The 26,081-nt window shown below is 50.2% G+C and overlaps 9 protein-coding genes across 9 annotated transcripts; 5 read left to right on the top strand and 4 right to left on the bottom strand.

Annotated features, from left to right (window-relative positions):
- Positions 1-159: 159 nt before the first annotated feature.
- BO85DRAFT_445505 (uncharacterized protein) lies at positions 160-1,101 on the top strand. Its single transcript, XM_025659278.1, has 3 exons — positions 160-592; positions 664-713; positions 799-1,101. The coding sequence occupies exons 1-3, from the start codon at positions 460-462 to the stop codon at positions 970-972; spliced, it is 357 nt and encodes a 118-aa protein (XP_025520004.1). The 5' UTR covers positions 160-459; the 3' UTR covers positions 973-1,101.
- A 628-nt stretch (positions 1,102-1,729) lies between these two features.
- Positions 1,730-3,596, top strand: BO85DRAFT_445504 (putative alpha/beta hydrolase). Its single transcript, XM_025659277.1, has 6 exons — positions 1,730-2,092; positions 2,172-2,211; positions 2,285-2,409; positions 2,519-2,714; positions 2,793-3,096; positions 3,174-3,596. The coding sequence occupies exons 1-6, from the start codon at positions 1,899-1,901 to the stop codon at positions 3,203-3,205; spliced, it is 891 nt and encodes a 296-aa protein (XP_025520003.1). The 5' UTR covers positions 1,730-1,898; the 3' UTR covers positions 3,206-3,596.
- On the bottom strand, positions 3,172-6,480 carry BO85DRAFT_465898 (uncharacterized protein; the record flags this gene model as incomplete). Its single annotated transcript, XM_025662095.1, has 1 exon — positions 3,172-6,480. One exon carries the CDS (start codon positions 6,478-6,480, stop codon positions 3,604-3,606), a length of 2,877 nt encoding a protein of 958 aa, XP_025520002.1. The 3' UTR covers positions 3,172-3,603.
- Positions 6,481-6,826: 346 nt separating this feature from the next.
- rvb2 (RuvB family ATP-dependent DNA helicase reptin) lies at positions 6,827-8,972 on the top strand. The gene is made up of 3 exons (XM_025659276.1): positions 6,827-7,131; positions 7,188-7,634; positions 7,695-8,972. The coding sequence occupies exons 1-3, from the start codon at positions 7,123-7,125 to the stop codon at positions 8,646-8,648; spliced, it is 1,410 nt and encodes a 469-aa protein (XP_025520001.1). The 5' UTR covers positions 6,827-7,122; the 3' UTR covers positions 8,649-8,972.
- Positions 8,493-10,397, bottom strand: BO85DRAFT_445502 (GYF domain-containing protein). Its single transcript, XM_025659275.1, has one exon. It carries the CDS (start codon positions 10,314-10,316, stop codon positions 8,967-8,969), a length of 1,350 nt encoding a protein of 449 aa, XP_025520000.1. The 5' UTR covers positions 10,317-10,397; the 3' UTR covers positions 8,493-8,966.
- Positions 10,398-10,559: 162 nt separating this feature from the next.
- BO85DRAFT_125539 (polyubiquitin-binding protein UFD1) lies at positions 10,560-12,289 on the top strand. The gene is made up of 3 exons (XM_025653948.1): positions 10,560-10,700; positions 10,768-11,082; positions 11,140-12,289. Exons 1-3 carry the CDS (start codon positions 10,698-10,700, stop codon positions 11,920-11,922), a joined length of 1,101 nt encoding a protein of 366 aa, XP_025519999.1. The 5' UTR covers positions 10,560-10,697; the 3' UTR covers positions 11,923-12,289.
- Position 12,290: 1 nt separating this feature from the next.
- BO85DRAFT_125540 (indole-diterpene biosynthesis protein PaxU) lies at positions 12,291-13,603 on the top strand. The gene has a single exon (XM_025653949.1). The coding sequence runs from the start codon at positions 12,521-12,523 to the stop codon at positions 13,454-13,456; it is 936 nt and encodes a 311-aa protein (XP_025519998.1). The 5' UTR covers positions 12,291-12,520; the 3' UTR covers positions 13,457-13,603.
- BO85DRAFT_125534 (DNA-directed RNA polymerase III core subunit RET1) lies at positions 13,603-17,651 on the bottom strand. The gene is made up of 3 exons (XM_025653947.1): positions 17,490-17,651; positions 16,619-17,421; positions 13,603-16,564 (listed from the first exon to the last, which is right to left on the bottom strand). Exons 1-3 carry the CDS (start codon positions 17,550-17,552, stop codon positions 13,750-13,752), a joined length of 3,681 nt encoding a protein of 1,226 aa, XP_025519997.1. The 5' UTR covers positions 17,553-17,651; the 3' UTR covers positions 13,603-13,749.
- A 164-nt stretch (positions 17,652-17,815) lies between these two features.
- On the bottom strand, positions 17,816-18,953 carry BO85DRAFT_474609 (putative MFS sugar transporter; the record flags this gene model as incomplete). The annotated part of the gene is made up of 2 exons (XM_025662668.1): positions 17,816-18,526; positions 18,579-18,953. The coding sequence occupies 2 exons, from the start codon at positions 18,951-18,953 to the stop codon at positions 17,915-17,917; spliced, it is 987 nt and encodes a 328-aa protein (XP_025519996.1). The 3' UTR covers positions 17,816-17,914.
- Between the last annotated feature and the right edge of the window lie 7,128 nt (positions 18,954-26,081).

The raw sequence follows: 26,081 nt of genomic DNA, 5'->3' as shown, positions 1-26,081 counted from the left end.
GATCAATTGAGGCGATGTTCTCTTTTGAAGTACGCTCACGGGATATTTCTTCCCCGATATCGTCGCGGGGTGCAGTTCTGGTGGCCGGCCGGGAAGCTCAATGCGCGCGGGGTGGGGGGAAGCAAAGTGGGAGGGGCAATCCCTCAACTGCCTTTGCCGGTGGGAACCGATCCGTTTCTCAGCAGCCAGTCCGCATTCGACTTTCTTCGCAAGAACCAAACACTTGCTCCCCTCCAGGACTTGACTTCAACGCTTTCGATTTCCGAGCCTCGGGCGAAAGCCGGCGGCGAATACGCTAAACAGCCCACTTCCCCACGACAACGTGGGGATGTCGCCCGCGGCCTGTCGTGCCGGTTGAACTGCGAAATCGCATGCTCTCCGTTTAAAAGCGAACAGTGTCGCAGTTGTCGAGTCTGTTTCAAGTCATTCAGAAAACTACTTTGCACATAACCTGTCACAATGTCTGCTCCCAAGGGACCCTTCAAGCTCGTCACTGTCAACACCGCTCCCGAGAGAGCCAAGCGCCTCATCGGACGGGTTGCTGAGGCCCTTTCGGACCGTTACACCATCATCCACATTGACAACTGCGAGAGTAAGTACCTGTGACCTCGAAGTCTTTTGCGGGACTTAGTGATGGTTGATACTAACTGAGCTTGCGAACAGAGATCGAGGAAGTCGAGTCCAAGGTCAAACAGCACATGCCCGATGTCCTGGTATGTTCTCTTCATATGAGCTTCCTGTACAATGCGGGGTAAAGCGACTACGGTTATGATGGCCCGTGTCTAACTTTCTCTGCAGTTCAGCGCCTCCATGTGGTCCGCCGAGCAGGCCAACGAGATCCACTCCATTGCCCGGTCGATCAAGCCCGACATCAAGCTGCACGCTATCCCCGAGGGTCTCCAGGTCGAGCGCGGCCCGGACGCCATTGTTGAATACCTTTGCGAGAAGGTCCCTCCTCTTCTGGACGCCTAAATATGAGGTGTCAGTGTACCAATTTTAGGAATAAGCGGGGGAGATCATGGTGGATATGACGACGATATCTATGTCTTGTATATACATTTACTTCGAAGAAGCTCCCGAAATAGACGATTTACGATTCGAGTGTTGAATAGTAAAAGGAGAACCACCCTAGAGCGCGCATTTAGGCATGACAAGTACATCTGTGGGACAACGGGGCTGTCTCACAAACTTCAGTGAACTTCAGCTAGAATGGTGCGACCTGGAAGTAGTGCAGTAAAGCTGGCATGTGCAGTATGAAGATTGGTTCCTGCCAAATGTTGTTCTGACTGAAGAACAAAATCAGCTGTGTTCACCATCTCAGTTCGCAGATCGTAAGTCCCGGGTTCAATCTCCCGGCTGTTTTCGCGTCGTACGATCATTTAGAGGCCTAAGCGTATGTAGGAAGTGCGCTGTTGCAGCGAGACACTCCGACTAATATCCGAAGTGAGGGGTCCAGCATAACTTCATCATTGTTTGGTGATTGAAGTTGGGCAAATCGGTAGAGAGCGATGATGCAATTGATCGATATATATTTTGAGACCCGAGATCAGATAAGATCCAAGTACCCAAGCACCTACAAGCACAATCACTCTATCATCAATGCAATAACAGCAGTACAATGTAGCACAAACCAAAACCATCCCCAAAGCAAAAAGCAAATGATAATTCATCTCCGACATATATACCCCTGTCAAGCCAAGACATCCGGATATTGCTGCATGACAATCCCATTAAGCCGACGGGACAACGGCAAAACCACCTCGCCAGCTGCTTAGTCATATCCCCAAGGCAGCTGCTGATCTTCAATGCTTAAATGCACCAAACTCAAGATAAACCCTCAAATCAATCGCAGTTCTCAGATAGCATCGTCATCACCATCATACTCGCCACTCACAATCATGCTCCAACCAATCCGTACGACCTTTCGAAGCGCCGCCCAGGGCGCCCGCTTATTCTCCACATCACGAGGCCTCCGAACAGACCTGTCCTACCAGGTGTTTGGGCCCGAGAAAGCCGATGTTATTGATCGGAGTCCTATCATCTTCCTTCATGGACTGTTCGGCTCGAAGCAAAATAATCGGGGTATTAGCAAGTAAGCATTCTCTTTGTCAATCAATTGTCCTCAGAAGACGAACATCCAGTGACAAGGAAAGCTACTAACCACCATGCAGAGCACTGGCACGTGATCTGAAACGTGAGATCTTCACTGTGGTGTGTAACCAGTTATGAAGAAGAAGAAATTTGGAATCAAAACAGTGATTCATATTTGTGTTTGTTCTTTCAGGATCTCCGCAATCATGGCCAATCTTTCCACGCCCAGGAACACAACTACTCCGTCATGGCCGAAGACGTGATCAAGTTCATCCAGCAGCTGAAGCTAGACAAGGCCGTTCTGATCGGCCACTCGATGTACGTCATATCCTACTACATATGCCTCTGATAGTCCACACTCATCCTGCAGAATGCATATGAAGACAAACACAACCAGACAGCTATACTAATGGATAATAACAAACAGGGGCGCCAAAACCGCCATGACAGTTGCCCTCGATTCACCCAAGTTAGTCTCGGCTCTTGTACCGGTTGACAACGCCCCCGTGAATGCACCCCTGAAAAGCGATTTCGGCCTCTACGTTCGTGGCATGCAGCATGTCGAGGCTGCTAACGTGACGAAGCAGTCTGAGGCTGATGAGATCCTCAAGGGATATGAGGAAGTAAGTCCGAGTAGTGCATAAATTGCAAACCGAGCTCAATGTGTGCACATAGCAATGCACTAAACTAATATATGATAGTCCCTCCCCATCCGCCAATTCCTCCTTACCAATTTGGTCCGTTCGACAGAAGATCAAACCATGAAATTCCGGGTCCCGCTTGCCGTCCTCGGCGAAGCCATCCCTGGTATGGCTGACTTCCCGTACCGGGAGCCGGGGTCTGTCTCGTATGAGGGCCCTACGCTGTTTGTGAGGGGCACGAAGAGCAGATATGTGAGCGATGAGTCAGTGCCGACGATTAAGAAGTTCTTCCCCAACGCCCGTGTTGCGGATGTGGAGGCCGGGCATTGGTTGATTTCGGAGAATCCGGAAGGGTTCAGGCAAGGTGAGTAGTAGTATTTGATTCTAATCTACCTAAGTGAGTAGGATGATTTGCTGATGTATGTGCTTTTTGCTTAATAGCTGTTCTGAAGTTCCTTCAGGAGGCTCCTTGATTGATTGCTACAGTCATGCTTGGTTTGATGGATGGATGTATAGACAGACAAGACAGAACTGACTCAGACTCCACTTGTACATTCTTGCTTATGTGCAGGTCCCTTCTCCCCCTACCCCCCGTGACCTTGAAAAGAAAAAAAAAGAAAAGACTATTGAACAGAAGAAAGTAAGAGAGGTCTGGGCTTATGGCGCCCAGGACCACAAAAGAGTGGAGGAGAAAATAAAGAAAAAGAATTATTGACAAAGGGGATATCCAGCAGAATTGAAACCAACTTTTCCTTCTTCTTTCTTCAGACTAACGACTGATTCATAACATTCGTAATCTCGTGATGTGTATTGCTTCAAATTGCTCCCTCCAGGGGGGTCACCTTTAGCTTTATACACCTACAACTCCCCTTCAGTCAATCGTTATTACGTTGCCTGATGCCTGCGGTCCTCTATTCTTTTGTAATTTCCGCTTCTTTCCCTTCTTTTTCTTGCTTTTCCTGTCGGTTGATGGCCCGGCGTCTCCTCCTGCAGTAGAGCCTGCAGCATTGGAAGTCGGTGATTCGGGCCGACTTAAGCTGGAACGATCCTCGTCGGATGCATTATTAGATGTAATAGGCCGTTTTCTCTTCCTTTCTTTTAGGGCACGTGCTGGGGTTGTTTCAGCCATGCTCATGAACCTGGCGACCTCAGAATCCTGATCGTTGGCTTCATCCTCATCTTTCATTGCATCGGGATTGTCTTCTTGCTGAGGGGGCGCTTCTAGTTGTGGAGGTTGCTGGCTGCTCTCGACCAGTTTCATTAGGCCATCCACCCTTTCAGTTAGGCCTGTAAGATTCTTTGACGTCGAGCCTTCCAGTAGTTTGTGTTCTTCCACAACAGTCTGATATTTTTCGAGCGTGGACGCTTCAAGTTGACAAACACGGTCAAGTACTGCTTTAAGCTCATCTGGACAGGCTTTCAACACCTTCAAGTCATCTTCATTGCTCGATTGGATCTCACAAAGTTTCTTTGCGAGGTCTTCTTGAGCTTCGACAAGGGCTTTAAGCTGATCGTGTTCCTCCTGGGTTTTGACGAGTCTCCCAGCCAATGTTTTTTGTTCGTCAATCAGAGACTTGATTTGCCTCCGTATCTTGTCTTGTTGAGAATCAGAGAATTTATCGAGTAGCTTCTTCTGTTCATCTGCCAGAGCCCTGACCTGATCTTGCAGGCCCTCCTCCCGATATACAGAGAGACCTTTTGTCAGGTTTTCCTGCTTATCAGCTAGCTCCTTAACTTGATCTCTCAAATCGTCATTCTGCGAGTTGCTGAAACCCTTTATGAACTCCTCCTGTCTTGCGGCAAGGGCTCGGACTTGATCCGGTAGATCATTGGCCTTCTGGAATTCGGAACATAATTTCTCAAGTTCCGTTTGCCTTTCGGCAATGGCGTGGAGCTGCATGTGCAGGTTGTTTCTGCCCGTTGTTAGGTCGTCGTGGAGCAGTTGATCCTTTGCCTCGCGCGACTCCACGTATCCGTCGAGTTTGTTCGTATGTTCATCAATCTTTGCCGCCAAAGATGTCAGATCATTCTGCATTTGCCGCAGATCATCAGCGGTGAGCCAACGGTTCTGGTTTTGAGCGGTAAGTCGCTCCCAGACCGGGGCGAGCGACTGAGAGAGATTTGTCTGTTGGCTCCTCAGGCGATTGATTTCCTCCATTCTCAAAGCCATATCTTTCTGTGTCTGTTCCACCAAATTCACCTGATGCACGTGCAGACGTTCCGTTATTGCTTTCAATGGAGGAATATCCCGCTCAAACCATGCTCTAACGAGGTTTATTTGTTCTGTCAGCTGCGCGGTTGATGGGTACATCTCTTGCATAGCCACCACCATGTGTTTCACAATGGTATCCGTAGATAGATTGTTGTACCGAGTTTCGAGGGAATGTAATGCAACTCTCAAAGTTTCGACCATATTTTGCATGTTCATAAGTCCGGACGCAATCCCTTGAATATGCGCCTGAACCTCAGCGGGGTTTGCTACTGCTTGAGCTTGGCTCAGGCCTTTCAGCTCCTCACTGACCCGGGCATAGTCGCTCCTGATCTGTTCGAATTCTTGGGCGCCTCTTTCCCACACCTTTTTGAGATCCTCGATTTCCTTGAATTGGAAGTCGTCTTTCATCTGTTGTATTGTTTGCAGTCCTTGAAGCTGATCTTCCATTTGTTTAATGCGACGCTCGTGCTGTCCCGAGAGTTGTCCTTCCAGCTTTTGTAATCGGGACGCCAGTTCTTCAGACTTGGCTGAAGGCTCAGGCGCAGTTACTACAGCAGGGGAGGGGAGCCGGTTATTCTTCTCTTCGACCGAAGTTAGGCGTGCAGTAAGCGATGTCAACGATCGTGTGTTCTCCATGCTCCGGGTGTCCTGTTGCCGGCGATGATCGTCCATACTCTTGTTCATCTTTTTCAAATAATCGGAGCATTCACGCTGAGACTTCTGCAAGACTTCGATCTGCCTGGTCAAGTCCGAGGTCTGCTTCCTTAACTCATCCATCTGTGTCTTGGAAGCGGCCGAGTTGATTTCTTGTTCCTTCGATGCCAACGTGGTTTCCACATCCGCGGTTATTTTGGTGACACGCTCAGCATTCTCTCTCGCAAGTTTCGCGTGATATGAGGTAGCCTTCTCAAGCGAGTTAACCCTATCTTGCAGGCTAATGAATGAGCCGACCTTATCCTGCACTGCCGACATCTTGCCCTCCAGGTTGATGTTGTAGTCATGCAGCCTTATGATATCCTTCTTCGCATGTTGTACCTCACTTTGTAGTTGATTGACCCTGGTTAGGGGCTCCAGTGACATGATCGAGCTAAATTTGGCTTTCAAAGCATTCTCCAGGTCTCTGTAGTCGTTGGCATGCTTCTCGAGGCATTTATCAAGCTGAGCCAGATCAGCGTCCTCTTCCTCCTTGGACTGCTGGAAAAAGGCTGTAGTGGACGGAAAACTAGAGTGAACTTTAGCTTTCCTAAGCAGGGCATCAGTGGCATCTCTCTTCTTCTTAAGCCTCTCCTGTTCGGATTTGCCGTTGGCAGCAATCACGGCGGCTTGGACAAGGTCGGAGATCCCACGTATAAATTGATCGGCAGTAGCATTTTGGGCATCAACGGGCGAGGAGCTTCCGACCGTCTGGGATCCGGGTCTGAAGCGCGTAGGGGAGGCGCTTGAAGTAGCATCCACAGAGGGAGGGCGGTTCAGGGGCGGCCTGGCTAAGGGCCTGGCGAGACGGGGGTCACGCGTAGCACCGGCGTCTGTATCCATATCACGACGTCACAAGAGTTCAGTTGGCCTGACAATCAAATCCAATTATTTGACAACATCCCATGTGCCTTGCGTAACGTAGATGAAGGAAGCCAGGAGGGGAAAATAAATAAATAAGGGGTGGGAGGAGGGGCTTGAGGTAAGACAAGTACACGATAGATAGATAGAAAAGGTAAATGTGATTGATTGAATTCAAGCCCCAAAGGGAAAAACGCCTACATTAACGTAATGAGTGGGAATGAAGACGGCGCGATGGCAACCGCGACATTGGCGGGACAACGGGGGAATAGAGAAGGTCGACAGGCCGAGTCCAGACACATATCATTCTCCTATTGTTCTATATGTATACTGTGAGCGAAAGGTGAATGCGCAACTGTCAATGAGGGGACAAACGGAGATTTCCTGGCGCAATCAAACCAAACCCGTTTGCGCTTAAAAAACACGCGCCGGCAGAAAAAACGGTCAATCGCTCTTTTTGCCGGGCGGCCTGCAAGGCGGCTTCCCGGCCAGCAGCTCTTTCGCCTGCTCTTCCACTCCGCGCTCTCTCAGGCTGGCCAGACCTCTCCAGTTTTGGCTGCTTTCCTTGAACCTCGTGACTGTTTTCTGACCTGACGATATACTTACGATCTGCAAGTTGTCGCGATGGCTGCTGTAAGTTTCAATCTTGAAGAATTGCGTGGTGTTTGTCACCGCTGACTCTCCGACAGCCAATTTCTACCGTCGCGGAGACCAAGGAGCTCCGGGGTCTCAACCTCATCGCTGCTCATTCACACATTCGAGGACTTGGTGTCGATGCAGACAGTCTACAGCCCAGGGCATCCTCCCAAGGGCTGGTGGGCCAGGAGAAGGCGAGGAAAGCTGCCGCCGTGATCCTGCAAATGGTCAAGGAAGGCAAGATTGCCGGTCGCGCGTTGCTGATTGCTGGCCCTCCCAGCACTGGTAAAACAGCCATCGCCATGGGTATGGCGCAATCCCTCGGATCCGATGTCCCCTTCACAATGCTTGCAGCGTCAGAGATCTTCTCCATGGAGATGTCCAAGACCGAGGCGCTCACGCAAGCCTTCCGCAAATCGATTGGCGTTCGTATCAAGGAAGAGAGTGAGATCATCGAGGGTGAAGTGGTTGAAATTCAGATTGACCGCAGTGTTACTGGTGTAAGTGAGATCTCGGGTGAGCTCTCAATGATGAGTTTTCTGACATTAGTGATCTCTTAGGGAAACAAACAAGGCAAGCTCACCATCAAGACGACCGACATGGAAACGATCTACGACATGGGAACAAAGATGATCGACTCAATGACCAAAGAACGAGTGATGGCCGGTGACATTATCTCCATTGACAAATCTTCGGGCAAGATTACCAAGCTGGGACGTTCTTACGCTCGGTCGCGCGACTATGATGCGATGGGAGCTGACACAAAGTTTGTCCAATGCCCCGAGGGTGAACTCCAGGTTCGCAAGGAAATCGTGCACACCGTTAGCCTTCACGAGATCGATGTGATCAACTCGCGGTCACAAGGATTCTTGGCTCTCTTCTCTGGTGATACCGGTGAGATCAGGAGTGAAGTGCGGGATCAGATTAACACCAAGGTGGCGGAGTGGAAGGAAGAAGGAAAAGCCGAGATCATTCCGGGAGTTCTCTTCATTGATGAAGTGCACATGCTTGACATTGAATGCTTCTCTTACATCAACCGCGCTTTGGAGGCGGAACTGGCACCTATCGTCATCATGGCTAGCAACCGGGGCCACGCCCGGATTCGTGGTACGACATACAGCTCTCCGCACGGCCTGCCCCTTGATTTCCTCGACCGCGTGGTGATTGTCAGCACACAGCCCTACTCTGCCGATGAGATTAGGCAGATTCTGGCGATTCGCGCTCAAGAGGAAGAGATCGACCTTTCTCCGGACGCTCTGGCGCTGCTCACCAAGATCGGCCAGGAGTCGAATCTACGCTATGCCAGCAATATCATCACCACCTCTCACCTGCTCAGCCAGAAGCGCAAGGCGAAGGAGGTTAGCATTGATGACGTCCAGCGCAGTTACCGGTTGTTCTACGACCCTGCACGGAGTGTTAAGTTCGTCAGCACATACGAACAGCGTTTCATCGGCGATCAAGGTGCCGTCAGCTTCATTGCTCCTACGAACGGTGATGCGATGGAGCTTTCATAGTCCTTTTTGCCATGGAGATTTTCAATGACTCTTGGTGCGTGGGAAGCCTCTGCCATGATTAGACGGCACTGAGGCATGGATTGCAAGGCCTACGGAGGACCATTTCCCGTCTTTTATATTGTTCGGTTTTCGTTTACCAGATGAATTGCTTGGTGTATGATAATGCTGGCGCTTTTTCAAAACACATCTGCTGTGGGTACTGCGATATTTGGGTCTCAACTTTGAACAAAGAGCCTAGGCTCGAATGATAATGATGCAATTAATGTTTCCCAGCATATGGTATTCGTAAATGCCAGTAGACGTAAGTTTGTACGATGTTTATGCAAATGTTGCTTCTTTCTGCCACTGACCGGTGTCTGTCCGTCGGAACTCGACACCTTCGCCAAAGTAGCCCGCATTCTTCCACGACTCCATCGTCGCACTATCGTATGGACCATGTGTGACGCCGCCATCACGGGCGTCCGCCCACCGAAACTCCCACATCGCAGGAGTCCCTTCACTGGGCCCTGAGTTTCCAGGAGACGGGTCAACCCAGTCCTCCCCAGTTTCACGGCGGTATTGCCTAGTGAGCATCTCGCGTTCAGTGTCGTAGATATCCGCCTGCCCTCTCGTCATGAGAATATCGGCTGCGCCTGTGATAGCATCAATAGCTTGCTTTCTAGCCGTTTCCTTGGGATCCTCTTCGGCCATTTCGGTGTCCTCGTTCGCAGTTTCTTGCTTTTTCCGATTCTTGTTGCGATTCGCCTGCCATTTCGGTTTCTTTGGAGCTCCCTTGCCAATCCTTGCCAGCGCTTCCAGAATTGTCTCGCCTCGATCGAGGTGTGAGATGATGGTCTTTAGGGCGTCTGATGTCAATACACTGTCATCTTGCCTATCCTTTTCCTTTCTCTCCTCCTCTCGCTTCTCTGCAGCCTCTTTGGCGCGACGGATATCCTTCTTCGACACGCCTTCTAACCAGCTGTCATAGACCGCATCCGGGTCTGCTGCTTTCCTGATGTAGTTGCCTTGATCGTCGAATCTGCCCTCCTCTTGTTCGGTGCGCATGTTGAACGCGTCCAGTACGGGCGCATGCTTTTTCTTTGCGCCAGCGCCAAGCTCCTCATCCAATTCCTCATCGAGCTTTGCGCGCTCCTCATCTCCGACCTCGCTTTCGCTCTCGTCTTCTTCATTGTCGACCTCGTCGGCGCCTTTACTGAAATCTGCATGTACAGTGCCTCCGCCTTTGGATGAAGCGACTTGGCCCTCGATTTCGTCGTCTCGTAGGAATCGCACCGTTTTCTTGTTCTTGCGCATGGCCTCATCGGCGTCGACCTCTTCTGCACCAAAATCCTCCTGCAACTCGGCAAACATATCGTCATCTTCCGCATCGTGCTTCTCTTTGCTTGCTTTCGACTTGGCCTCGATGCGCGCCGAAAATCCTTCATTTTCACTGTCTGAGTCGTAACCGTCAAGGTTGACAGCTTTGCGGCGAACTTGTTGTCCACGGCGTCCTATTTCGTCTGCATCCAAAACTGCATCGTCTTCGAGCGCATCGGGGGCAAGCGCGGAGGGATTTCGTAAATCAAAGCGAGGCTTCTTGAAGGCACCGTTCACGTCGTCATCTTCGTGGTGGTGGGTGCGGGTGAAGTCTTCACCCGCTCGCTTGGGGCGTGGCTGAGAGGCGGACATGGAGTTGCGCAGTAGATATGAGGTGTCTCTTGGATTCTACGGATCCTTCCGGAGCATATGCATCGAAAGTCGTAGTAATCAATGGTTCTGGGGAAGTCCAACGAAGAATTCCAGCAGAGTGGTTGCGCAGAGCAAATGGAGCTGTCTGGGGTCGGGTCGGAAAATCATCGCGGCGGCGTTTGCGTCACTGCGATCTGATCGCTCCGTTCGTTCCTGACCTTCACCCGAACAGCTCTCCCTGCTAGCTTCTTCCCTGCTTTCTCGCCACCGCAGCGGATTGCATCCTATTTGCTACTGACTACAGCTCGGATTGTAGCGAAAACCGGTGGTATCAGTTGATTCTCATCTGAAGTCCTATAGGGTACCACTCCAGCTCGAATCATGGTGAGTTCCCCGCTTAGGCGCCGTTATGTACTTGGGTGTGGACATGCTGATACCCGGATGATGATAGTTTCGATCTGGCTATTGGGATGACGATCCCATGAACGGAGTCATGGGTGGCTCCATGTTCCGCCATGGAGCTGCTCGTCGCTTCGATGAATACTATCGCTGCTATCCTGTCGCCATGATGCCCGGTCCGGAGAGAGAGAACGTGAACCACGGCGGCAAGGTCATCATGCCGCCCAGCGCTCTTGACAAGCTTACTCGCCTTCATATTACGTATCCGATGTTGTTCGAGCTTCACAACGGCGCACGGGAAAGGTTGACGCACGCTGGTGTGCTGGAGTTCATTGCGGAAGAGGGGAAGATCTATCTACCTTTCTGGGTAATGTCATCTTATAATAGGTACTCTGCAGGATGCTGACTGGTTGATCTCCCGCAGCTCATGCAAACCCTCCTCCTGGAACCCGGTGACCTCGTACAGGTCAAGTCAACCGATCTCCCACCCGGTCAATTCATCAAGCTGCAAGCTCAATCCACCTCGTTCCTCGATATAAGTGACCCAAAGGCCGTGCTGGAGAATGCTTTCCGTAACTTCTCCTGCCTAACCAAGGGAGATGTGTTCACATTTGCATACAATGATCAAGTTTACGAGATGGCAGTCTTGGAAACCAAGCCATCCACCGACACCAATGCCATTTCCGTACTCGAGACAGACCTAGAAGTGGACTTTGCGCCCCCGGTGGGCTATGAGGAGCCTCAACGCCCCAGCGGCACCAGCACTCCTCGTAGTGGAGTGGGCAACAAGCTGCCCTCTGGTGGGCTGCTTCATCCCCATGGAACCATGGCACAGGCGATCAACTACGCTGCTATTGCCCCGGAGTCGACTGATGCCGCGGCTGGTGCCCGGGCGGTCTCGTCAAACTTCCTCACTGGAGGACAACGTCTGAATGCCAAGAAGGGAAGCAAAACATCCACACCAAAACCATCTACTCCCACCCCAGGGACGACGAACCCGCAGCATCCCCCTCCTGTCAGGAAGACCAATGGCCCGCAGCCTCTGCGAATAGGCCACAACCAGCTATTCTTTGGCTATCCAATCAAGCCAGTGAAGAAGCGTGACGAGAGCGGACAGGTACTCGAGGACAAGCCTCGGTTTCAGGGAGCTGGTCAAACATTACGAGGAAAGAAGAAAGATACAAGTGGCTCGGCAACCCCTACCTAAGACAACACCAGACAAGGTTGGATTAATGAACGCCAATCGGCTATGAGAATATGGATCTCCCTTGCAAAGTATAGGGGAAGCAGCCCCTGATCATTCTACCAGGACACGACCGCTGGCTTCCCAGGCACGCTATATTGAAGTCATTGGATGGGCTATAGAAGGCAGCGCGAAAGCGTAGGACGGGAATTTAGAGCATAGCGGGGACAGGCGTTAACGAGGCTATTTCGATCACATCAGGCTTGATCCACTTGCAATGCCAACACTACTTGATAGGATGTATCTATCTAACTAACTATCTATCGCTAAGCCATGAACTGGCCGTTTCTTGGCGACGGGAGACGGACCTGCAAAGTACCACTAAAGTGACTAAAACGGCACTAGAAGTAGAACAATTAACCGCGAGGCTCGACAGCTTTTTCCCCGGCCGAAGATCGGCAGATTCCCCGGAATTCATCCAGGAACCGAACCAGACAGATGTGAAGTGATAAGCAGATCTATTCCATTCATTCCCTTGTGTTACGCCCAAAATCTACTAAAGTCAAATACCTCACCTCACCTCACCCCCAACCCTTCCACTCACTACACTCAATCAACCACCATGTCATCCCAACCCACCATAGACATGACCACCCTCCCCAAACCCATAACCCTCTCACCAACAATCCACGCCTACGACCCTCTTACACCCCAAACCACCAGCACCAGCACCAGCACCGGCAATGCACCACAAACAATCATACTCGCCTACTGGATGAACGCCCCCCAACGGGCCCTCACAAAATACACCACCCAATACCGCACCCTCTACCCTCACGCCCGCATCCTGACTCTCCAAAGCAGCACGGGTGACTTTATGCGCCTCCCTTCACTACTATCCACCTTCACAAGCACTACTACAGCCGACAACAACAGCAACAACAAGAATCCCACTCAACCAGCCCTGGACTACCTCCTCCTCCACCACCCACCCACCAACACCCCCAGAGAGAGTGAGAGAATCCACGTCCACCTCTTCTCCAACGGCGGGGTGCACACAACCACGACCCTTCTCTCCTCCTACAAATCCACAACAGGACACCCCCTCCCCATCACATCGCTGCTCATTGACAGCGCGCCTGGGAAACCATCACTGGTTGGAGCGTTTCGCGCCTTCTCGTTCGGTCTTCCCAAGAATGTTATCCTGAAGTGGGTGGGGAGGTTGTTGCTGGGGTGTATGTTGCTGGTGATGTTTGGGGTGAGATGGGTGTTTGGGAGTGAGGATGGGGTGAGTAAGGGGAGACGATTTCTGAATGATAAGAGTGTTGTGGGGGAGGGTGTGAGACGGTGTTATGTTTATTCGGAGGGAGATGGGTTGGTGGATTGGAGGGATGTGGAGGAGCATGCGCGGGAGGCGGAGAGGGTATTTGGGGATGATGATGGTGGTGTTGTGGTTAGGAGGGAGAAGTGGGGGAGGGGTAGTGGGCATGTTGAGCATATGAGGGTGGATGGGGGGAGGTATTGGAGGGTTGTTGGGGAGATCATAGAAGGTAAATAGACGGGGGTTTATTAAGGTTACGGTGGATGGTGGGATGTTTACTGCATATTTGCAATAAGATTTAGAATAAGTCGACCGACGATCGCCGAGCGCTATGCATGCAATAAGAAGCAAAGAAAAGACACATCCAGAACCGGCTTTTATGTACACACTCCGATGAACCAAATGAAACGCCCAACTTTTTCTTCTTCTTCTTTCCACTCATCAATTGTTGTATTTGTTGTGGTGTTTGTTCATTTCCTCTTGATCCATATGTCCCGTCCTATCATCGTTGTCCATACTAGGAGGGCAGCTTACCGCCCCTTCATCTCAGGAAACTCATCATCAAGCTTCAATCGCGCCGTAACATTCATACTCATCAACTCCTGAATCAGCAGCTTCGCCGCATACGGAATAGCCATCTTCACCACGCTCCGGGACGACTTGCACCGCTGGCACCAGTTCAGGTAACCCATGAAACCGCACTGCTCGCAGACATCGATCTCATGACGATCAGAAGAGATCATCAGTCGCTCCAGCAGAAGCTGACTAGTACCATACGCAATCAAACAATCACGTTCCATCTCTCCCAGACGCAGACCACCGTCACGGGAACGACCTTCCGTAGGCTGACGGGTGAGGATAGCGCGAGGACCACGAGCACGCGAGTGCATCTTATCCTGGACCATGTGCTTCAGTTTCTGGTAGTAGATGGGACCGGTGAAGACGTAGAAGGGCAGGGCCTCGCCCGTGATACCGGAGGTGAGGTAGTCCTTGCCACCGTAGCTGAAGCCGTTGTCGATAAGGATCTGGGACATTTCCTGGACGGGACTGCCGCCGAAGCAAGTACCGTAGCCGTGCTGACCAGCCAGGACACCGGCTTTTCCGGCGACGAGTTCCAGCATCTTTCCGACTGTCATTCGAGAGGGGAAACCGTGAGGGTTCATGATAATATCAGGGTTGATGCCGGTGTCGGTGAAGGGCATGTCGGCTTGGTCGGCGATGATACCCACCACACCCTTCTGTCCGTGACGCGAGGAGAACTTGTCGCCAACTTCCGGGCGACGGGTCTGGCGGGTTAGGACCTTGACGAGTTGGTTCTCGTTCTCGGTGACCGAGACCATCACCTTGTCGATGTAGGCGGGGTCTGGGAGCTTGTAGGTCATGGGCGTGGGCATGTACGAGACGGGCCGGCCGGCGTCGGAGTTGGGGAAGCCTGAGGACATGGACTGGTCAGGCGTGGACTTGTTGATGTAGACTTCGCCGGCGTTAACTTGTTCACCGACAGCGGCGAGACCGTCACTCTCGAGGAGCGCGTGCTTGCGGATCGGTGCGTCGTTTTCGTAGGTTGGTCCGCTCAATCGGTCCTTCGTGCCGTTGGAATAACTCTTCAGGTTGGTGACGTATTTCCGGAACACCTGGCAGCGTCCAAAGCCGCGGTCGACTGATCCCTTGTTCAGGACCAAGGCATCCTCAATATCGTAACCAGAGTAACTCATGACAGCGACAATGGCGTTCTGTCCGGCAGGAAGCTGGTCGTATTTGGTCAGCTCGATGGTGCGAGACTTGACCATGGGCTTTTGTGGGTAGACCATAAGGTACAGGATTGAATCGATACGCAGGAACTGGTTGGAGGCGATCGCGCCGATAGCTTGTTTACCCATGGCACATTGGTAGGTGTTACGGGGGGACTGGTTGTGGTGAGGGTAGGGAATAAGACCGGCGACTGCACCGAGGACTGTGAAGGGTTCGATCTCCAGATGGGTGGTGGTTTCTGTGATGTCTTTTTCGTAGATGGAGATCAAGGAGTCGTTCTCTTCGTTGACATCAAGATACTCAACCAGACCTTGAGCAAGGAAGTCATCGAACTGCATTGTACCATTACGCAGCTTCTCGAGGTGCTGGGCATTGACACGAGACTTGCCGTTTTCGACGACAATAAGAGGTCTACAGATTCGCCCATCGTCGGTCGCGACATGGACGGCCCTCTGGTGGTGGTTGATGTAGATACTGACGAACTCAGAAATACGTCCCATCCGACGCAGTCTGCGGAACGCATCAAGGAAGTATTTCGGACGACGTGTGAGTGCAGTGGGTGTTCCGTTGATTGAGATCGTGTAGCAGCCAGGCCCGTAAAGCTCCTTACCACCCACAGTCTGAATGTCTTCGGCGCCGAGCATGAAAATCAAGTTCCTAATCGGGCCCTCTTCGTCGTTGGTTGTGATATGGGTCATGAGTGCCAAGTTCTTGACGAGACCACAGGCCTCACCTTCGGGGGTATCGGCCGGACAGAGCATACCAAATTGCGACGGCTGCAATGCACGAGGACCAGAGACCTTTCTCGTCTTTTCGAACTGACTGCTAATACGCGTCATCATACCCAGAGCCGCAATATAACTCAGTCGACTGAGCACGTGGGTCACACCAGCACGTTCCATGCGGAAACGCTTCAAACTCCAGTTACCCGTCGAGATAGCACGATTCATACCCTGGGTGATATGGTTGCTATGCATGGTAATAACACTGTAAGCATCGAAGGCCTCGGCACGGTTGCGCTTGTTCAGAACTTTGTCGATGTTCATCTTGATGTCGAAGCAGAATTTCTTGAACAAATCTTCAAAGAGCAAAGCCAGCAGTTGACCAGCCAATTCCAGACGCTTGTTTCCGAGATAATCACGGTCATCAACTAAGCTGGCATCGTTCTTGGCCATAAGCACACGACGCGCCATGTGCGCAACATAGACGGCCTTTGGCCGGAAGTTCATGTTCTTCACTTCGATGTGGGAGATGATGACAGAGGCAATGGCCTCGACGGCTTCCTGAACATGGGTACGGCGGTAAGAAGGCGACTGCTTGCGGTTGATCTTAATCCGAGCACCAATCCAATCCAGAGCCTGTTGTTGCGTGTAAATACCCAACTTGATCGCCTCCTCGAAGTTGATGGCAAAGTCTTCCTGGTAAACCTTGTCGACACCCGCGACCAGCAGAAGCATCTCCTTGTCTGTGTGAATACCCATCGCCTTCAAAAGAATGACGATGGGAATATCCTCACTGAGCACGTTGTGCTTCACGTAGAGCTTGTCCTTTTTGAGAACGATGTAACTCTTCGACTTTCTCTCGTTGGAAGAACTGTAACCATATTAACATCATAACTCTCGACGATCAATCACGAAAATCTCTCACCTTGTAACCGACGCCTGGACAATCTCCTTCTTGGGGTCGGTTTCAACAATAATTCTGTTCTTGCTCAACTGTTCCTGGACGAGAATGACCTTCTCCGTTCCGTTCACGATGAAGTAACCACCAGGATCCAAAGGACACTCGTTCAGCACCGTCATCTCCGCCGGCGTCTTGTTTGCCAACACACACTTGGAACTCCGAAGCATAACCGGCATTCTACCAATGGCGACACCCTTCCTCATGACCCTTTGACGGCCACGGACATACTCGAAATCGACCTGAATGGGAGCCGCGTAGGTTGTATCACGCAGGCGACACTCTTGCGGAGACACGGTCGAATAGGTGAAGTCAGCCCGCGCATCCTGCGGTTCGTCGGCACGGCGCGGGAAACCCAGATAGATATTGGTGAACTTGATGTAGAAGGTATGGTCGACATCGCTTCGAATTGTAGAGCTGGACTCGACAATCTTCTTCAATTGAACCTCAACAAGGTAGTTGTAAGAGTCAATATGCTGCTTCACCAATCCCTTGACCTTGAGGAAAGCCGGCAGAAGGTTCCATTTGTCTTTCGCAGTGTTGATCGGATCGGTGAGGGACTTGTTGTAGTAGAAAGGCTCCAGAAGCGCATCAAATGGATCGCGATGACGGTATGTAGAATGCGAATGCTCGTGCTCCTCGGTCGACTTCTGCTGCTGTTCCTCCGCACTGGGTGGTGGCGGTTGTTCGGCTCGGGGAGGTTGTGCGGTCTGGGAAGGGCGTCTGCGTTTCGTAGTCTCCCCGGCACCTGGCCTTGAAGATGCTGCACCCTATATTATCAAGAGCCGTTAGCCTGGGACCCTTCTCTATCGGAATTCGTAAAACACTTGATACTTGCCTCTGAAGGTTGCGCAGATCGCAGGTTCGCCGCAGAGATCGGCGCTCTTCTGCGGGGCGGCATCGCTGTTCAAACGGTGATAATCTCCCCCAAGAGGAACTGAATACTGCCGTATGCCAAGTGTCAAGGTGTAGGGGAATATCACGGCATTCTGGGGTGACGGGCACAATTTCTTCTTTATCAGCGAGGGGAAATATCCGGGCTAAATTCCAATTCGGCAGAATAATTGCTTAGGTAATGAGCAGCTATCCTGGAACGGTTAGCCTACTGTCTAGCTTACAAATTCACAGGCTAACTGGATTTAGTAGGTATGTATTTCTTATCTTATCGGCTATGGCAGGCTGCACGGTTACGTTTCTGGCATGTGCAACTAATTAGTGCATGTGCATGACATACCTATAATGTTTCTTCCCAATTCTGGTCAATTATCGCTGGGCTGTCTGGGTAATAGGTTTGAAGGCCTTCATCAGTGTTATGGACAGCGATTTAGATTTGGAAGCCTTCTCGAGCTCGTCCAAGGATTGTCCTTTTGTTTCGGGCATGAAGAGGGCGCAGATGAATGCCGTAATCAGGGTGCATCCTCCAAAGAGAAAGTATGCACCAAAGCTGCTCTTTGACAGTAATATGGGTGTTATCAGTGCGACCAGAAAGTTGGCGGCCCAGTTGCTGCCATGTGCCAGGCTAGTGGCCGATGCGTGAGTCCTTTGTGGTCGTATCTCTGCTTCATAGGTCTTAATGCCAACTGCCCAGCAGAGAGAATATATGACTGCAAAAATATAGGTGCAGACAACTACCACCCACCAGCCTGCGCCAATTGAGTTGTATACGGCATTCCCTGCGTAGAGGCCACCTATCAAGCACATTGTGACGGCGAGGCCGATGCCACCGTAGATAGTGCTAAGTCGTCGGCCCCACCTGTCCGCCCATTTGAGCGCCGGAATGGTTACGGCGAAGATAACTATTGCAGAAACACCAGAGGCAAAGAAACTAGCATCTGAGGAAGTTAGGCCTGCTTGCTCGAAAAGCAATGGGGCATACTTAAGGCAAATGTCAGCAGGAGACGACAATGGGTTTAGCCGGAAAACCCACATAAAGTACACCATCTATTCTGCTGAGTTGCTGCATGCCCATGAGAAACATCGTCAAAACAGTACGTGTCCGTACGTCTTTGGAAAACAGATCGAAAAATTTGTGCTCTACTAATCTGTCTTGACGTTGGGATGCGGACGGAGCATGTCTGTCGCTGGAAGCACTCGCAACAACCTCAGTAGTGACGCCCTGAGTCTGCTTATTCTCAACCTTTTCACGTTCAGCCTGCTGACACCAAGGTGGTCCCAAACTACAGTAGCCTCCGCTCCCCGGCCGTGGAGGGCCAACCATCTCGGTGAGGGATTCAACCACAGGAGTGAAGCTACGGAGAAGGTAATAGCCAGACAAGCCAGGATAACGAAAGGCGTGCGCCATGAATACGAAGTCTTCATACGAGAAGTACCGCAGCATGTAAAGAACCCTATCGTCAACCCCAGAGTAACCAGCAACTGGGGCCCGGTCGTCAATGCTCCTCTAACCCTCGGCGAGAAGTTTCGCAAATGTAGTTGCCGATCAATCAGAAAACGAGAAACCAAAAGTACCACAGTTCATAGGATAGCCACATACACGACCAGGGTTCCAAGATATAATCCCTCACCTACACCCTCAATGCAACGTCCCACAACAAACATCCCGATATGCACAGCAGCCGCCTCCAAAGTTGCTCCAATCGCAAAGATCAGGGCACCAATGCTGATACCCTTTGGCCTTCCCAGTTTTTCTGCCAGATTCCCCGCGAAGAAGAAAGAAATGCGGCTGAATGAGGATGGAAGAGACGATCAAGCCATGAACTGTTGATGATTGGCTGCCGAATTGTGAAACGAAGCTGTTCATAACCGTGACAGGCCCAATGATGCCAGTATCCATTTTATGAAACTTTTGTCAATGTTGTACCAAATGGCTCGCCTAAAAAGATTAGATCCTTACCCAAACAGCAGACCCCCGCATGAGCACAGTATACTGGCCAGAACGTATCTGGGGGGTTTGTGTAATTGTATTATTGGGGCCTAGTGATAGGCGTTGGTTGCTTCTATGAGGTCAATTGGACAAATAGCACACAATGCCGTGCAAGAGACGTAAGGTGAGAAAGCAGCGCCAAAGATTGGAAAACATGAAGAATTCCAATTAAGACGAACTACAAATAACCACTCGAGTCATGAGCTGTCTGGTTTAACTGATAAAGAAAGTGAGAGTGAGACCCTTTCACAGGCCAGACCCCACGCCGCCCCACCGTCGACATTCAATCTGGACCCCGAATTCATTCGGCCATCCCATGCCCTGCGTTATTATTACTTTCAATTCTCATTGTCATGATGGGAAATTGAGGTAAGTACTAGGAGGTGATAGCCAGTGCTTAGCTTATCAAAGTAACTTGGGATGGATATCTGTAGCACCTCACAAGGCTGTTTCTAGAGCTCCAAAATCCAAAACCTACCTTTCGTTCTTATGATACCCCACATAAGCGACTTCCCGGGACTGTGTTCCGTCGAGACTTACAGCCATAGAAAAGGTCATGTTAGATGCATATGTCCCTCGCATCTGCTATGGGCCGACTTTTTGGGTAGATGCAGAATATTAGGAATGTTAGATGTTACAACTTTGCGGAGGAAATCGGGAGGGTACGTGCAAACGCCATTCCGGGGTGACGAAAGGTGGCATTGAAGTGATAGATCATATGCCCCTCGAACCATGATCTTTCATCGAAAAGTCTTCCCTATATCTCAACTACGTCATCTTTCGACTAAAAGGATCAGGGACAGGAGCCTCAATCCACAAGTGATATCACAATCCGATGTAGCAAATATTATTGATTCGTCTATAGATATGCTGAAGCTGGTTAATTCCATCCATGCTAGATAGTATTAAATGCATATATGATACCACTGCTGAGGTTTCTAGATGAAGACGAATAACGGAAGTCTTAGGCGGCTTAATGCAGAGGCATACTACTAACTACTGACAATCCTGAGTGTATGGGGAGTCTGTTCGAAAAGTTGTACTGCCTACACCTCCAAGTGAAACGGCTCTCTGATATTGCTGGTATGTTTCGTACGACTTTCTTGCAGGGCAGCATGGAGGCTAGAGGCATCGAAACAGATAACATCAGGCTTTCATGAGATCCAAAGTTCAACTAAATAGAGGAATTCTCCGTTCAGGTCACGAGAAGACTTTCTCAAGAAGGAAAACCATTCATTTTCTGCAAATAGCCCGTGAATTTCAGAGGCTTGAGCACCGCGACTGCAGACGTTGTAGATTGAGCTGACTCCCAGTCGAAGCGGCTGTCATTTGCGGTGTTTAAGGCGAATGCCTGAGGTAGTTTTAATTTTGCCTGGCAACATGCTGCCTTTTCGAATTATTATCAAGCCTGCATGATGTACCATGTCGAGGCTCTTGGATAATGTGTAGCCAGTCAGCAGATCGAGTGATTTGTTTATTGCCCATGCTTTTTCCGTTTGTAACCGGTGGCACTCACATAGAACGCGCGCGTCGGAATATGATGATGTCTGGTCAAGCTGCCAATCAAATAAAATGTCCTTGCCGGATAGGCTGCCTTGATAGCCAAGGTGCCCTACTACCATCCTACATGGTGCCTATTAACATGGTTACCCCGTCTTGTTAATGAGCGAACTCATGGCAAACGAAAGGATGATATGTACTAGCAAGTCTGCATATCTTCCCGCACTTACATTATTCGGTCACCCATGATTCAGTCATCATTTCCAGTGAGCGACTTCTTTCGATGGCCATGGTGGGCTCTCAGACCCTGTGCAAAATAAGCCATCATTTGGGCAGGCGTTCGTCGAAATTACCGAAAGTGGTTGATTTATTTTTTCTTTTGCTTCCCTGTAACTGCAATATAGAATAACATGTTAGTATGCCCGAAGGTATCATGCGGCTAATCATTCGGGTTCCATGTTTCCCGATGCCTTATTGTAAACGATGGAGATGCCTGAGTTTAAAGTATGATTAGATTGATGCAGGCTCATCTGCCAAATGAGGACCCAAAGGGTTAGGGACAGATACGGCTGCGTCAGAGAAACCATTGCTCACCGGAAGTCTCAGCTGCTGCTGTATGTTATCTGGTGTGTTCAAGGGCAGTAATTTCCGCCATGGTTCCTTCATGGGGACGCAGCAGGATTTTGAAAACTGATTGTGCAATAGTCCCCGCAATTCCTCAGTAAGGATGTCACGACTTTGGGCTGTGCCATTTTAAATTTGGCTGCAATGTCAAAACGTGTATGCTGGTCAGGCTGTTTGATGGTATTGTCAGGCTATGGTACGGATGGCTTCATTGATTATAGATGCATCATCCACCCATCATATGGCAAGAGAGACATTGAGGTAATTCTAAAAATACCCCAGATTCTCAGAACACAATCATTACGGAACGATGCAAAATGAACTTTTTTTTGGCGAAATTCTAGGAGCGCGGTTAACGTCAACCCGTGCAGTCTATCTAAAGCGTCTTGTTAGTAGTCATCGTTCTCATTCCAGTAATACAAAGCCGCATAGCCTGTGATTTACAGCCCAGTTGATATAGATTATCCGCGCAGCTCGTGCAGCCACCTTGTTGCATTCACCTAAGGCAACTCAAGCACGAAGTAGGTTACCGCTCATCCGAGCGTCATTGATGCCTGAAATATGAATAGCCTGCCAGATACACCTGCAGAATCAGGTGATATATGCGTGAATGCCAAATCCATATTTGACGATTGGTATCTCATACCCGTTGGTACACTCAAAAAGAAGGGTGACAAGGTCTGGTTAACTTATCAGGCATGACCCCGAGTAGTAGCTGTATCAGCTGCATCTAGCCAGGATACTGTCTCCACAGATAGTCGAAGATGCCGGTACACGGAGAATTCTGGCAGACCAACACGTCTGTGCTCTTGTACAACTCAAGTCTGTGTCTGCAGGGAATCGCCATGCTCCAACTGTGGGAGCACGTCAGGTGAATACGTGACCTCCGTGGACTGGTCTTGACAGAACACCATCGAAAATGTCGCGGGAAATCCGAAATTCCCGCAAGGGATACCAATTATGCGGTGCATTGGGATAATACTCATTTAGTTCTAGCTTCTTCTGTCCTATGGTAACAGACAACCAGCTATGCCATATGGCTGCAGTAGCTAAAGACCATACTGTCAATATGCTTGATAGTCAGGTGCCAGCAAATGACGCCCCAATCAACGACCATACAGTTAGTGAATTGCATCCGCAGCTACTGTTAGAGGTGCTGCTATAATGTGAGGACCATTCTGAGTACTTCATGACGACCATAAAGATAAAACGGATGGACACTAGAGGGCCGAAATTCTGGCTACATTCATGAGTAGCCATTGTTTTCTTTTCGAAAGCAGGGCTGCAATTATGGCTGCACTGTCGGCTAACCTCCGTAGTTTGCGGGGTTGGGCAACAACATGTCCAGTCTTCAGGGGATAATTGCCTTTGCCCATTTCGGAGCTGGAGGTATCCGGTACCAAATTGGTTGGAGTAGGTGTATGGAGTACAGCTGTTACTGGCTTCATGGATGCAGACTGCATATTCCAGGCAATTGGAATGGCTCCTGAGATTGAAAGGTGGGTAGAAGTTGGCGACAGATCAATTCAGTCCTCTGCGGAGCATGTGGGGAGATGATACTTGAGAAGACACTACTGTGTACAAAGTATGTTTGAGGCGGTGGGCTTTCTCTTGACCGCAATTTTAGAAGCCATTGCCACTTGGCAGTCGAACCTCTCCATCGGAAAGGTTTCCATTCGACGAATTTCAGGCACGGCGATTAGTGGGCAACCACATACAAAGTAGCCAAAGCACAATGCGGAGCGGCGAAACACCCCTCCAAAGGATGGATCCACCATCAGAAGTAAAAGTACCATATCGGACCATTCACAGCATCACGTGAGATCGACAGTCTTATCAATTTATGGCGTAACATGCCCAGTGACGTTCATGGTGAGTGGTATTGAGTGCTAAAGATATGGAGAGTCACGCGCAAGCCAGTTCCAGAAGACCTGGGCCATGAGCGCAGTGGCTCTTAGCAAGAAGCGCCGGCTCGCTGTTTCATGACCCTCGGACCTATTCCTGCAGCCATCGGACATGGGGGCCATTAGCAGGTATTATCCTGTAGGTACAGTACTTTGTGCAGTGTATTGGATGGAATAATGAGGCGATTTCACCTTTGGTGGGGGGGGGGGGGGGGTAAAATTACCGTTTCCTCACAATCGGTAAACGGAAATGGATGATTGATTATCTAGTATTTCCTTGAGGATCGTGACATGCAGACTAGCAATTGCTATTTCTTGATCACAAGGTTAACCGCAGTCTTGAATTACTGGCAAAAAAATGGTATGCTTAATCCGATTTGCATACAATACTCCTGCCTTTTTAATTCTTCCCACTTAGTCTGTCAACCTTCGTCAGATACCTACCGTACGCGAACATCCCTGCGTTGGCGGTGGCGAACCAATCTGAAACACATCACGCTTAAGATGACCGTCAGACCAACTACTCAGTAGCGCGGAGACTTAGTTCGTCAGTTCAAGGCTAGAGAAGTACTAAATGCTATCATCATTCAGAGCTCCATCCAGGTGTGTCTTGCTTTCTCATGCTCTCCAGCAGACGGAATCATCGACACTGAAACTACCATTAATTCAGAAGGAGGGGTACATTCAGGGTGTTCACAGTGGTTGGTAAGTGGTTCAACAGTGGCTAGCATAAAATCGAACTTCGTCCCTGGATCTTGTGGGTACTACTAATGGGCTCATCTCTCATCTGCCGACCTCAGATAGGTCCGTCGTGCTTAGCTTCCGAAGTTGTCTGAAAGATGACTCATGCGAAGTACCCAACAAGCGACTAGTTAGGCCGATACCTAAACAATTTAGGATCGTCATCACCAGCAAGGACTGTTATCATCCTATCCCATTCGAACGAATCTCGGCAGAGCAAAGTCATGCTGAGTATTCAATTTCGCAAATTTTCGAATACTAATCTTTTGACCCCACCGCCGGGGGGCTTTACCATGTTCCTATGCCGTAACGGCCCCATCAACGACCTGTCTTGTGCTCTGTACTACGGTTCGCGAAGCATTTAGAATACCCCACAAATGGCCCTAAGGCTGGGCTCTGCCCAGCGTGAGGACATTTCCAGTTGGGTTCAGGCCCCGAAATGGAGAGTCTTGTAGAGAATCACGGCAGCCGACCAGAAGGGGCTGTTCAAGGAGACCACCTCTCCATCGAAGACGGATGGATCAGCATCGCCTGGTGTTCCCTGGATGGTTGTACACCGCTTCTCTCCTGCCGCACCAATCAGCAGCTGTCAGTCATCCCAGGGCCGTTCGACTTGACATGGAGGGATTCACGCATCGGGATCGATTGGCCATCGTCCGTGCGATGAGACAATCACGTTACCCTAATTACTATTGTCTATGGGTATTCAAATCCACGGCGATTTGCCGCCAGGTTTTATTACACTGACACACACCTAACGTTGAATCGGTCGAGATCACCTGGGCGGAGATTACGTTGATTTGACTGACCCATGGAAATCTGGCTGACCGCACTCTCAGTGCTTGGGATTCATTGTTAGGTTATCCGGCGATGAACCCTGGTTCACACCAGATAGCCCACCACGAGTGGCACCAGTAGAAAATTCGCAGCGATTCCTCAGGGATCGGGCCAAGGATGGTAAAGGAGGTTACCGGCCTCCCCAACCTACCAAACAATGTCCGTCACGTACGTTTTGGGACGCGCGTGGCAATCCGTAAATATTGACTTTCTGGTACTACCCTCGAAGAAGGTGAGCAACGCCGTAATCATAGTAATATACATACAAAGTCCATTTGGTTAGTCTTCGATCGTTAATAATGTCGCAGATCCATGCGCCAGTAAGACCTAAAACACAAGACATTCATCTAATCGCCGAAGGAAGGAACCTTCCATTTGGAGGGGGCAAAGTTTTAGCAACTGAAAAAAGACGAAAACAAGATGTAAGGAAATGAAATAATAATATAATAATAGTGTTGAAACTATGACTTGCACCGCAGCCGCTATTAGCCCCGGAAATCTTACTCGCCCATGAGTCCGGAGTCGATGAAGCAGACAAAGTAGGTAGATGATCTGTGAGCCCAACTTCGTCTTTTAGGGTATGCTCTGGCCCAGGTACGTGCGGTGGCTAGGGCGTGATCCGCCGTCACATCCTTCGTCCCTAATCAACTCGGTGTCCCCACCCGATGCAGAAACACTTGCAGAGGCCACGCTCTCGACCAGCACACCCAACAGGGGATGCTCCTTGCGCCGCTGTCCAGCAGGGAGGACATCATTAGATCATCAGTTATGTTGACGCTGATCTGCGATCGTGAGAACTCTTGCCATGCTCGAGGACCTCAATAATCAAGATACCCGGCCATGAAGAGGGAAGCCAGAGTGCGAGAAAGAGAACCGGACAAAGAATCCATCCATGTTCTTTGAGATGCTGCAAATCCAATTCCCGGGTGGGATAACTGTA

The sequence above is a fragment of the Aspergillus piperis genome, assembly GCF_003184755.1.
Source record: "Aspergillus piperis CBS 112811 unplaced genomic scaffold BO85scaffold_2, whole genome shotgun sequence".
In the NCBI taxonomy this organism is placed as follows: Eukaryota; Fungi; Ascomycota; class Eurotiomycetes; order Eurotiales; family Aspergillaceae; genus Aspergillus; species Aspergillus piperis.
This window is presented reverse-complemented; position numbering and strand designations above follow the sequence as displayed.

What these genes read in the sequence shown, in the direction of transcription:
- BO85DRAFT_445505 (XM_025659278.1), top strand. Translation starts at nt 460, where the DNA reads ATGTCTGCTCCCAAGGGACCCTTCAAGCTCGTCACTGTCAACACCGCT. An exon ending in CCACATTGACAACTGCGAGA is followed by an intron (nt 593 to 663) that starts GTAAGTACCTGT and finishes GCTTGCGAACAG; the next exon opens with AGATCGAGGAAGTCGAGTCC. An exon ending in AGCACATGCCCGATGTCCTG is followed by an intron (nt 714 to 798) that starts GTATGTTCTCTT and finishes CTTTCTCTGCAG; the next exon opens with TTCAGCGCCTCCATGTGGTC.
- BO85DRAFT_445504 (XM_025659277.1), top strand. Translation starts at nt 1,899, where the DNA reads ATGCTCCAACCAATCCGTACGACCTTTCGAAGCGCCGCCCAGGGCGCC. An exon ending in TCCTCAAGGGATATGAGGAA is followed by an intron (nt 2,715 to 2,792) that starts GTAAGTCCGAGT and finishes AATATATGATAG; the next exon opens with TCCCTCCCCATCCGCCAATT. An exon ending in TCCGGAAGGGTTCAGGCAAG is followed by an intron (nt 3,097 to 3,173) that starts GTGAGTAGTAGT and finishes TTTGCTTAATAG; the next exon opens with CTGTTCTGAAGTTCCTTCAG.
- rvb2 (XM_025659276.1), top strand. An exon ending in TTGACCGCAGTGTTACTGGT is followed by an intron (nt 7,635 to 7,694) that starts GTAAGTGAGATC and finishes GTGATCTCTTAG; the next exon opens with GGAAACAAACAAGGCAAGCT.
- BO85DRAFT_445502 (XM_025659275.1), bottom strand. Translation starts at nt 10,316, where the DNA reads ATGTCCGCCTCTCAGCCACGCCCCAAGCGAGCGGGTGAAGACTTCACC.
- BO85DRAFT_125539 (XM_025653948.1), top strand. An exon ending in AGATCTATCTACCTTTCTGG is followed by an intron (nt 11,083 to 11,139) that starts GTAATGTCATCT and finishes GATCTCCCGCAG; the next exon opens with CTCATGCAAACCCTCCTCCT.
- BO85DRAFT_125540 (XM_025653949.1), top strand. Translation starts at nt 12,521, where the DNA reads ATGTCATCCCAACCCACCATAGACATGACCACCCTCCCCAAACCCATA.
- BO85DRAFT_125534 (XM_025653947.1), bottom strand. Translation starts at nt 17,552, where the DNA reads ATGCCGCCCCGCAGAAGAGCGCCGATCTCTGCGGCGAACCTGCGATCT. An exon ending in GATCTGCGCAACCTTCAGAG is followed by an intron (nt 17,422 to 17,489) that starts GCAAGTATCAAG and finishes TTGATAATATAG; the next exon opens with GGTGCAGCATCTTCAAGGCC. An exon ending in GTCCAGGCGTCGGTTACAAG is followed by an intron (nt 16,565 to 16,618) that starts GTGAGAGATTTT and finishes ATATGGTTACAG; the next exon opens with TTCTTCCAACGAGAGAAAGT.